General features: G+C 40.7%; 1 protein-coding gene across 28 annotated transcripts in view; it reads right to left on the bottom strand.

Annotated features, from left to right (window-relative positions):
- Positions 1–12,198, bottom strand: part of JAKMIP3 (Janus kinase and microtubule interacting protein 3) — a 77,544-nt gene that overhangs the window by 2,897 nt on the left and 62,449 nt on the right. For 18 of the 28 annotated variants that reach the window (XM_069863328.1, XM_069863325.1, XM_069863337.1 and 15 more), the window contains 8 exons: positions 11,167–11,250; positions 7,762–7,824; positions 7,293–7,391; positions 6,208–6,306; positions 6,059–6,118; positions 3,617–3,682; positions 3,095–3,163; positions 2,914–2,991 (listed from right to left, as the gene is read on the bottom strand). In XM_069863328.1, the coding sequence (XP_069719429.1) occupies positions 2,914–2,991; positions 3,095–3,163; positions 3,617–3,682; positions 6,059–6,118; positions 6,208–6,306; positions 7,293–7,391; positions 7,762–7,824; positions 11,167–11,250 (618 nt within the window). The remainder of the gene's footprint in view (positions 1–2,913; positions 2,992–3,094; positions 3,164–3,616; positions 3,683–6,058; positions 6,119–6,207; positions 6,307–7,292; positions 7,392–7,761; positions 7,825–11,166; positions 11,251–12,198) is intronic. The other 10 variants (XM_069863332.1, XM_069863335.1, XM_069863345.1 and 7 more) reach the window with 2 other exon arrangements.

Raw genomic sequence — 12,198 nt, 5'->3', positions numbered from 1 at the left:
CTGTGTGCTGAGCCTTCTGCACAGGATAGTGCAGAAAACTTGATCCAGGAGGAAAACATTACAGGTTGCTTTTATTCTGAGAGGTTCTGAGCAGCAATGGAATTAAGATGGTCCCATGAAAGGGAAAAGGAGAAAAACAGGGAAAGCAGGGGTAGGGAGAGGGGAAGGAGAAAGACGTTCATAAAAGACTCATTTTGTGAGTTACAGGTATTTTTTAAAATATAATATTTAGTCTCTCAGCTCACCCTTCCCAGTGATTCTGTTTGCAGCAGCAAAGGATATGGCAGCGCTAGTTCATACTCCTGCCAGACCAGAATGACTCCCTGTTGTGTGCTTGTAGCATTTTGTACCAAATAGCTTAAAATGCCCTGTGTGAAGGTGTTTCCAGCACCTCCTCTGGCAGAGCTTAGCTCCAAGAGGCTTTATACTCAAGAAAAACGTGTCTGAGGCTTTATGCTCAAGAAAAACATGTCTGATAGCTGGGCTTGGTCCCTACAGTCACAAGCTGCAGAGTCTTTACTTCACTGCATCAGAAAACATCTCTTGCACAGACGGATGTACTCTCCAGATTCATTGAGATGTAGAAGTGTGTAGGAATGGACTGACAATATTTCCCTGGGATCACAAAGCCTGGTACCCTCTTAGGGCAGCTGACCTTGCCAGACAATGCTTTGAAGTCCAAGATGAATGCTATTTCACCATGTGAGCCAAACCTAAGATAAAACTTTTTTCAGCAAGTTTAATATAGAGCAAGAGAAAAAGCAGCAAATGATGGCACCTTTGCACACTCTCTCCAAAGCTGGTGGCATCTTGCAGAGCTCCCTATGGCCTCAGGAGAACACAACTGCAATAGTGTGATTTGAACCTCCTAGGTGGGCTGTCTGAAAACACCACAGATGACTGCTGGGATAATTCAGCTCAATTCAAAATTGACAAGTTTTCCCACTTGAGGGTGCCGGTGGTGTTTTCTCACCATGGCTTAGCAGAGTCAGAAGAGAAGAATACAAGCATTTACGTGAATAGTGACATCATGTCAGGTGTTACGGGTACTGATGATAACTGAGAGACCGTGACCACGGTATCTCTGCGGGGAAGATCTGATCAGATATTATCTCAGAAGAAGATTCTGCTTTCACTTTTAAAAATAACGCCAACTTCTTTGCTAACTGTATCTATCTCAACAAAATGTTGTTATTTGAAACATCGATTTCTGTTGGGCCCTAAACTTCAGTTGTACAATCATTATCCCTCTTGGATTATATTGCCTTGTGAAGCAAGAAGGGTGTGGGGAAATTCACAGTCTCCAGAGCAGCAGCAATGCCAGGAGTCTCCGTGTGAGCCAAGTGTTTCTCAGAGCAAAATCCTCTGTCAGCAACCAAAGCAAGTGAAAACCGTGCAAAAAGCTTAGCGGTTACAGCTGGTAATCTTGTTGGCTGTAGTTAGCGCGGGAAGATTAGTGGCTCATCATCTCAAGGGGCACAAAGAAAACACAGAAGGGAAGCAGATTATAGAAATCAAAAAAGCTTTTGTCACTCAAATTTTGGAGCAGAACAAAACTTTCTTGTTGCTTTCAGGCTGCATCTGCGCCCAGGATTAAAGCCCAACACTTTGCCTGGGGACACTCGCCTGATGCTTTTGAAGAATACAGGAAAATGCAAATAACCCTCAGCTATTTCTGCATGGGCCACGAGACATTCATTACACTCATTCATTCTCCATGAGAAGCAGAGCCAAGGAGCTAGTTGTTGTTGGACTCTGGTAAACTTGGGATCCTGGAGATCCATTTAATGGATGGAGACCTGTAAGCTGCGGGGATGCTGAGTAACACCCTAAACAACAGCCATAGCTCCACATCTGAGCTCTTCTTTAGACTTCACAAAGTTACCAGGAGTTTCAAGCAATGACAAATGATTTTCCCCACACTGCTGCTGTTGCAAGTTTCTGCAGAATCAGATTTATGCATCTGTTTCAGAACTCGCTCAAGACCCACGGTATCACCTCTCTCCAGGCTTATCTTTCAAGATGAATCCTACAGGCTCAGCCTCAAGCTGCACCAAACTGCTTCTTAGAGCAGCTCAAGGCTGCGGGAGATAATCCAGCATTAGGGCTGAGACCATGGGTAAGGAGGAGCTTGTGTGCTTTCCAAGATTTCCACTGTGCACAGACATGGGTTTCAGATATAGCTCAGCATGTGGCAAAATCAGTCTTAAAAATCACCCTACCAGGAGAGAAAGTGTACTGAGTAAAAGCTCCCCCAAATGGTCTGAGATACAAATAGATAATAGTTATCCAGAAAAAGAGACATAAATATTCATTGCTTCTCAGAAAGTTTAACTGCGCTCGAGATTTACAAGGAACTGAAGGAATAAGATAAATCAATGTGCAGATTCACATATTTATGTTTTTCATGAGTATACATTGAACTTTTCTCTAACTGAAGGAAGGAAGACAGCTGGGGACTGAAGAGATGGTCGAGATGGCTTAGGATCAGCTGATGATGAATATGACCTAAAAGTGTTTTCCAGTGTACAGAATCACATCATACCTCCAGCTGTTTTGTTTACAGAACCTGTAATCTAAGTTCTAAAGAAATGTCTAGGCTAAAATTTCAGTTTTGGAGGGAAAAGAAAAGTCGCTGAAAACATTATTTTCTTATCAGTCATTTACCAAAATGTCTGCTAAATTAAAAATTGTGTATCATAAATTAACATTCAGGTCCTAATCCTGCAAGGACCACCCAAACACAAGGGAATGTGTCCATTAGGAACTCATTGTTAGCACAGGGTATAGAGCTTGTTCAAAATTCAAGTTTAACATTCTCGGGCCACTCCACAGGCAGAGGGTTTTTCTGTAGAGGACAAACAGACTATACACATTACATGTCATAACTCAGTCAAGACTGATTTTTCTCACCTTGTGAGCTTGGTCCAAGGACTTTTTCCTGAAGTCAAGCTCATCATCCAGGTAGCCCTTTTGCTTGCTGAACAGCTCCTGGGGACACAAGGAAGAGGCAGTCAGTGCAACGGCTGCAGCCCTAAGCGATGGCTCCTCCTGTTGCCTCTCCTGTCAGTTTGTTCCCCTTGTCTCTCCCTACCTTTTCATTCTCAAGGTCCAGCATCTTCTGCTGCAGCGCAGACTCCGTCACTTCTATCTGCTGTAGCCACTGTGTGCAAAAACAGAGATCAGGTGCTTAAGTCTAAAGAGCAGCAGCAGCACACCTGCATATTCAGCTTTCACTGTGACTTTAGGATGTGTCAGCACACACTACAAGTATTTATTTAAATTCACTAAATAAAAGAGGGAAACCTAACTAGATTACTACATTTTTTTCTTTTATATTTATTGGTGGCAGAAAGAAGCATTATTTCAAAGCCTAGCCATTTACCTTCTAACATTTACCCTCTGATACTTTAAAATAAGCAGTGCCTCTCTGCATTGCCTGAACATTACCTTTGTTTTTATAAAAGCTAGTGTAAGTGTAATTCCACATAAAGAATCATTCCATTTTGTGATGAAACTACAATTTACATGACTAGAGTCTTTAAGTGAGCTGTTCTGAGAGGGTCAGATGCTTTTATGTGACACATTTACTGGTGAGTGATGCAGCTGTTATTACCTTTTCAGCCAACGTGAGAACTGTCCTTGCTTGTATGACAACTACTTGCTCTTCATTGGTCAGATTCTGCACCAAAAGCAGATTATAATTACAACAAATCCCAGTGTCTTGTTATTAATCCACTACTTGGGCCACTGCTGTATTAAATAAATATGAAATTAAATATGTCTGAGGAACAATAAACTAAAGCAAAGAAAATTAGTATTGTGGTGCAACATTGTTGTAAAAACAATTGTAGCTGTTCTTGCTGGATTATTTTCAGACATATAGTTAATTCTTCTAAATTTCTGACATTTACCAAAAAAAGGTGACCCTGGATTTATTTTTATACCACAGGGGATAAACACACAGTTGCAGAAGACAAGATGAAGCTTAGCCTAACGTGCCATTGAGAAAAGAGATGCAGTCTTGAGTTCATTGCATGCGCAGCAGGTTAATATGCAATCCTTATTTTGCTCAGCCAAGTTATGATTTTGGAAAACATTTGTTAAGATGTTAGCTATTCAATCCATGTTTTGTTGGTTTTTTGAAAAAATAAAGTACAGAAACTATGTTATACATTTCATCCCAAACATTCATCTTACCACACACCTGACCACATCTACAGTAGGAGAAGTGAATCCTCCTAGTTCAGGACCTGCATTTGTTTGGATCAAGAGAGCCATTAGCTATCATTCCCACGGGGTAATTAGGAAGTCAGTAAGAATGGTGACTATGGTGAACTTCAATTCCATGCATGAGGCTGGGGATAGTGAAAGTTCTACCTGACAGGGATGGGAGGAGATATTTCTTGAGGATTCCTGAAAATTGCCTCTTCCATAAACGTAAGTACTTCTAACATTAAAAATTAAATCATCCAATCAACATGTTAGTGATGTTCTTTCCTATTCTATGAGTTATTCCCTGACCTGATTCCCCAATCTGCAGGGAAGAGGAGGGCACCTGTGTTCCTCAACCCTCCTTCTCTGTGCTTGTCCCCAGTGACACCGTAAGGCTGCAGGGAATGTATTGCACCCCTCTGACCTTTGCTTCTGTTCTGCTTCTCTCAAGGGTTTGCTCAAAGCGCTATTTAGCTCATGACAGCTCAGCAGGAAGCACCTAGAAGCTGCCGGGGGAGCTTTACAGAAATTTAAGTGAGAAAATGTATGGAAAAGTGTGGAATCCCTTGCATGCAGGCAAGCCAGGTTTGCTTTCCCAGACTCCCTAACAGCCAGACACCACAATGCGCACCCACAGGGCAGAGTCTGCCACCCCTGGCTGAGTCTGTGATGTCAAACATGTGAAAACAAGAACAAAGAACCACAGTGATAACAATGATCTACAGTTAGCTTGAAGCTATTCGAGTTGAGAACTGGGAACTCCATCTCATGTTGCATTTGGAAATTAGTTGTTGTATGTAGTAGGGAAAAAAATGAAATCAGAATAAGAGAAACATTATACAGTAGAGATCATTGATATAAATAAAGGAGCCAAGAGGAAAAGAAAGGGAATAGAAAACATGAGAAAAGCTGTGACTTCTGCTTCTGTTTGTCTCCAAGTCGCCTGTTTGGGACACTGTCCCAAACCGCTCTACATGGGACTAACCTGACATTAATAATTCCACTCAAGAAAACCTTAGTGTGGGGATTAACAGATTAATGGGTATTCACTTTCTACACATTTGCAGGGTCAGTCTTAGTTCACTGGTGATTAAGTTTATGTGAGACTCTTACTTTTTACATACAAAAGATTTAATTTAAGAGTCTTGTATTTCTGCTAGTGCGAAAATCATTAACTGTAGCTGTGGTGAAGATTATTAATCGCTTCAATGTGTTTCAGCTCCTCCACTAACTCCTGGATTGATTTTGTGGGGCAGAGTGTGTAGCTATCAGAGTCTGGGGGCTCCATGCTATTAGATGAGAGTACAAGAAAAAAAACATACAGGGTTTTATAAATCTTCTGGATGCATAACTATACATATAAATATTCATGCCCATTTGCTAAAGGAGAAACACTTTAAAATTCCTTACTATTTGCTGCTTCCTTTCATGCTGTTATTGTCACCTTTTGTTTAATATCCTGGTTACTATCAAAAGTTTATGGGTTATTAGGAAAAATTTAAACACACAGCTGTTAAAACGTAAAAGCAAAGCAAATGTAGAGTAAGCAAATAAAGAAACCACGTATGAACAGTGACCAGAAAAAAAAGGCAAATACCAACATTTTAAAATATTTTTCAAATTATTGAAAAAATAAAAGCAACCTCACGATGCCATGATCCTGTGTGACACTCATTCGAAGGCTATTAACAAAACAGTAAAAAGCCAGAAATGCTTAGCTTGTAGCCCAGTGCTTTGACCATAGAGAGGACAGGCTGTGCAGTAGCAAGCCAAGAAGGCTTTGCTAACTTAACATGAGGACAGATATTTACCAAAGCATGCACAATTTATTAAAGGAACATACACTTACGGCGTTATCCCCTAAAATGTCCAATTTTTTCATCAGCTCAGCTACTACTATGTCCTAACAAGAGAGAAATGGAAAACCAGGAGTCAGAACAAAGCGTCTGATTTTACTTAGGGAAAGGAAAACATGAAACGAGAATCCCTTACTGTTACACCTTCTGCCTCGCAGTAGACTTGGAGAGGGCTTTTCCCCTCTGTAAAAGGACCATGATGGAAGTTGATGGCAGGCGATCGTCTTTCTCTCTCCTAAAAGGACAATAATTGTTCAGTTAACCAATATGGTACGTCGTAAATGACAGCTTCACCAAGAACGTGATAAATATGGCTTGAAAAAGGCCCACTCTAACTGAGTATGTTACAAAGCAATGATATTGTAGAGTGGCTTTATCTTGGGTGCACAGAGCACATACATCCTTCCTCCTGCACCCTGTAGTGATGGACACTAACAGCCAGGAGCGAGAGCCATTTCTCTGGTCAGAACATGTGCTTTTTTGAGGGTACAGAGGCATAACCTCCACCTCACTGCAAGCATGAGACATACATATTAACAGCACTAATATTTTGACACTGTGCATCTTCACTGGACACCGAACATGGCTACTTACCTATTATTTTGACTACATAACCCATCTGAACAAACCTACACACTTATACCTGGTATAATATAAATAGCATTCCGATTTTTCTAGTGAATGACTGCTTTAAATTCTCTTCAGAGAATCTGGAAAAAAGTTTCCAAGCATTTATAGATTCTGTTTAAAGAGAAAACAGTGGGCTCAGTGGAGCACTGATTCTTCCTCTGTAGGTTTAGCCAGAGGTGAAACACAGCAATAATTTTTTTTCTGGCAATGAAAAAAAGTTCCTCTTTCTTTTTCTTTCCCATGTATGATCTGTTCTGCTTTTATCTCTTTGCATTTTCAGAACAGATGGGGTATAGTAAAATGTGCATCTACATCATGAGCCAATCTTCTGGATCTTAAAATTCCTTAGGTAAGACTGCCAGAACAACCTATGAAGAATATTTGTATTGATCCCTGGGTGTCTATTTTGGTTTGGGGATTTTTTTTGTTCCTCTCTTTTATTAGCATTTGGTACCAAACCCTTTGGTCTCATTCAGTGTAATGCAGTTCTTTAGAGTAAACGTGGGCGAGCGTCCAATGCCACAGTGTCCCTGGCCATGGCTCACACAGCCCTGTTAGGAGGGCAGGACCATGGCTGCAACACGTGCTCACTTCAAGCTCCAAGATCCTGAATTCCAGAAGCTCATTTTGATCCTTAACGTCCTGGACATCGTGTTTTAAGCGAGCTTCCTCTGCTTCCATTTGTTTGATCTGCAAAATAAAGCAACACGTCTTAGAGCTGTTTGCAGTATCATTCAAGATCCTCCATGCGTTGACCTTGCTGGGGTCAGTGTGACCACTGAGTTTCTGAGCTCTGAGGGTCAACACGAGCGGGGATTGCAGTGCAAGTGCTGGAGGAACATGGGGTTTTTCCTCACAACCACATCCTCACATTGGGACACTTTATGGGGCCACAGGGAATGCCAGAAAACCATTTTTTTCTGGCAGGTTTATAAGGATATTTTTAGTAAACATGAATTATTTCCATTAGAGCTATGTAAAACAGATTAAAATATTCCACCTTCTGCCTTCTTTAAGCTACAAGTACTGTTTGACTAATACAAATAGAAACATTGAACACCTTTTCTACCAGTTCTTGATTTCTTCTATACAATGCTTGCTTCTCCTCAATCCACTTCATATCCTTGGAAAAAAAAACAAAACAGTATTGTAGGTGAAGCTGGCAATGTTTAGCGCAAACACAGTAGCAAGTATTTCATTAAATCACACACCTAGAGAAGAGAGATGGAATAATTGTAATTGTAATTCTATTATTTTCTATGAAAGCTCACCCTTTCTGTCCTATTTTACCAGTCTGTAGTTTAAAAATGGTATAGAAACACTCCAAGGATTAAAAAACTCCTTTCAGATAAAAGATTAGTTTTCATTAAAAGGGTTATTTCTAGCTATGTAGTTACTATTACATTGCAATTATACAGAAGATTAATTACCTATATCTGAATACTAGGCAGAAAAGCCCTTTATTTTGAAACTAATTTCTTAGTTTGATGGATACATAAAAGTCACAAAACCCCGAACAGGATTAACAGCATAAGAGATTAAGCTAGAAAGGTAATGATCAAATGATCTAGTATTATTTTAAAGTTCTCAAAAATATTTTATTTTTCTGGGTTTGCTAGAGTTCTTTGGATGGGGGGGAAAGGTTGGCTGGAAAAATAAGACACAAGCTAGAAAACGCCTGGGAACATTTCTTTGTATTTTCAGCTGGGGGTTGGATATTTTCAGTCTGCAATACTTCATTCTCAAGGCTATATCAAGGCTAGAGGAGTGCCTGCTTCTTTATCACCTTCACATACCAGCGTGCGAGGTGGTTTTAAACACTGTACTCTTTTAATTTAAGGTGCATTTTCCTTTTAATATTTTCCTGTGTTATGCTGCCTTATGCACATCTCTGGGCTGTGTAACCTCAGGGCCAGGATTGACTAGTTCATCTGAGCCATGAGGACTAGGGTGTTGCCTGGTGGAGCAGAGGTGCTTGGCTTGAGTAGCCTTGAGTGAAATCTTAAGGTCAGACTAAGGTGACAAAATGCTGAGCCAGCCTTGAATGAGCCAGTCATGCACAAGCAGGCACCTTGCAGTGAAACCAGAAGGTAAAATTATGCAAGTATAATCAAAGCAAGAATAAGACATCTTAATAATGCCTAATGGCATGAAAAAGGCAGAGCTCAATAGCTATTTGGTTGAATGTGATGTGCTTCATGCTAATCATTTAGATCATACTTCCTAGAGTACGTTTTTTTAGATTATTCAGTTGTACTTCAAATTAATCTGGAAGAATGAATGAGATGATTTGACAAGGTATTGCATGAATAGGCTGCACGGCGAGATACACAAACAGGTGAATTGCACACTTCAAATAGCCCTAATAAACACTCTTACTCTGAATTTAAAGAAAGCATTCCCAGCAAAAGTTTTCACATGAGGAGAATCACTTTGGTTTTGATGAAAATACACAGCCCAGTCCATGCACTTCCTCCTTCCCCTGAAATATTTAACCTCTTTCTAATTTAGCACCTGCTTTTAACGTTTTAAGACAATGAAATCTTGAGGAGCTACAAAGAAAGCTGCTGGCAAGGAAGGCTTGCTTTTACATTCACTAAATAAACATCGCATTAGAAAATAAATATTCTTACTTTATTCTATCTTCTCAGTTTTCTCCTAGGTATAAAAAGTATTGTGAGATTTTTAAAGTAGACCAACTTGTTGCCAAACACCTTTGTTCCCTCTATTTACTATAATAATTTTTCTCAATAGGTGTATACATATATCTATACGTATAGATATAGAGATATATGTATCTTCAACTGTATAATGGAACTGACCTGCTATTGACTTATTTAATTTTCAGGAGATGCATAATAAAACAACAGAGGTCAGTTTTAAGGTAGGGACAGTAAAGGAATAGAGAAGGACTAATGGGCACGGCTGCCAGCTGGAAGCCAAACAAAACATGTGCTTTGGGACTTCAGGAATGAGCATGGGAATTCACTTCCTCTTTGGCTGTGTAGAGAAATTCTCAGTGTCCTACAGATATATTGCACCCATTTTTACTTCACAGCTGTACATGTACTGAAATCATATACTCCTTTACCAGCTAATTTTTGCTTTCCCCAACTGTGACCTCTGTGCACCATAGAAAGATATTGTCCACCATTCTCTTCATTATGTTGGAGCAAGCGAGGCATTAAGATTGAGATCATCAAAGATATATGGGTTTTAGTGGGTGCTGATTTCAGGAGTTAGCATGGAAGCACTTGTGTGTAACTCAGGGTTCGGGGACTGATGTTAGAGATAACTACGCATGCATGCAAACGTGGGGAGTGGGGTTTTCAAAAGTCCTTGCTTGCCTGACTACCTGAAACCAACAAGACCACATGTATTGAGAGCAGCCCTATGGAGAAGGACTTGGTGGGGCTGATTGATGAGAACATCGACATGAGCTGGCAGTGTGCGCTCATAGCCCAGAAGGCCAACTGTGTCCTGGGCTGCATCAGAACAACTGTGGCCAGCAGGGTGAGGGAGGGGATTCTGCCCCTCTTCCTCTCTTGTGAGACCTCACCTGGAGTATCGTGTCCAGTTCTGGAATCCTCAACATAAAAAGGATATGGAACTGTTGGAACTGGTCCAGAGGAGGCTACAAGGATGATTGAAAGGCTGGAACACCTCCTGTATGAGGACAGGCTGAGAGAGTTGGGGTTGTTCAGCCTGGAGAAGAGAAGGCTCTGAGGAGACCTTATAAAGTCCTTCCAGTACCTGAAGGGGCTACAAGAAAGCTGGGGAAGGACTGTTCACAGAGGCTTATAGTGATAGGATGAGGGGCAATGGGTATGAACTGGAGAGGGGCAGATTTAGACTAGACATAAGGAGGAATTTCTTCACTATGAGAGTGGGGAGGCCCTGGCCCAGGTTGCCCAGGGAAGCTGTGGCTGCCCCATCCCTGGAGCTGCTCAAGGCCAGGCTGGATGGGCCTTGGGCAGCCTGATCCAGTGGGAGGTGTCCCTGCCCATGGCAGGGTGGGGTTGGAACTGGATGATGTCTAAGGTCCCTTCCAACCCAAACTATTCTATGATTCTATGCTTCTATTAAGTGGTTTATTTTCAAGTAATTAACATGTTTATTGAAATAGTACTCAGCAGGTTACACTAAAGTCTCCTGCATCAGGGGTTGCAATGCTGATGGGGGTTCTGCAGGGTACCTCACTACAGCACATATTGACAGGAACAGAAATTGCTTCCCTGCTAAGTGTGTTTCGCAATTACTAATTGCAATGCCTAATTGCAATTAGTAACTGCAGAACAGCCATGAAGAAGAATGACATTGGGAGTATTCTACACACACATAAACACTGAAGTGTCACTACACCTGCAGTATCATACAGCAACATGACAAGGTACATATCTAGAGCCTTGTCCCGTCCTCAGCGCGAAGGCTGGAGAAATTCACGGTGTTCAGCCACATGTGTTACCTGCCCCTGCTCAGCGAGGGCCTTCTCCAGGTCTTCTATTTGAGCCTGTGATCTGTGTATTTCTGCTTGGAGCTGCTCACGTGTCTGTAGGATGCGAGACAAGAAAAAAAAATAATAAATCAAACCTTCTCTAAAAGACATAAGCTAACGCAATTACAGCAATAATTTAAAACATCAAATACTTCTAACAGTTTCTAAAGTTCTTTGGCAAAGTACGTTGCAGCTAAGCACACAACATTAGTCATTAAACATAAAAATAAGTCTGTAAGATGGGATAATGAATTTGAAACTTCAGATTAACAGAAACAAGAACCCCATTAGGTAGACAGTAGGACAGCAAAAAATAAATGATTTCTTACAGCTAACGATGACAATCTGCAGTTAGCAGCCTTCTCTGTTCTAGAACAAGGCATTTTAAAAAACCAGTGTAATGCAAAGATTCACTTCTTTGTGAAAAGCAATTAACAGCGTTACGCCTCTGTTCTGGGTACAGCTGTTTCCTTCAAATTTTTGATGAGCTGAAAACCTCAGAACATACCCTGCATACGTAACATTGCAGACTCGAAAACTGCATTGCTCCTTATGCACTTAATACCCTATCTTGTGGTGTTACTGTATTGGGTGTCATTTTTTACTATACTTGTACCTTCAAGCTTATTTAAATAGACAATACTTTCCTACATGTGTTTTCTAGAGAATAATATCAATTATTATTAGCTATTTGTTAAATATCTTTTCATAGAACATTTACTTTCCTCAAACCATTTATCTGCTAGTTATCTTGTTATTTGTAAGGCAAACTGTCTTATTTGTTTGCATTACCTGCATTGTTCTCTCTTTTTGTCTCAATATGGAAACAGTAAAATCAAGTCACTTTTCGAGCTGAGCATGCCTTGTTTCATTACAATGGTCTTTACAGGTGCAATCCCTACCACTTCAGAGCAGAGAGCGTGCTCTGGGAAAGTTAATTTTAGTGCAGTTTAGGCATTCAGAGAGAGGGCGAGATGATCGACGTTTGCCAAGCAGTGAGGT

Source organism: Phaenicophaeus curvirostris, chromosome 9 (assembly GCF_032191515.1).
Source record: "Phaenicophaeus curvirostris isolate KB17595 chromosome 9, BPBGC_Pcur_1.0, whole genome shotgun sequence".
Classification (NCBI taxonomy): domain Eukaryota; kingdom Metazoa; phylum Chordata; class Aves; order Cuculiformes; family Cuculidae; genus Phaenicophaeus; species Phaenicophaeus curvirostris.
Note: the sequence above shows the minus strand (reverse complement) of the source record. Positions and strands in the feature narration are given on the sequence as shown.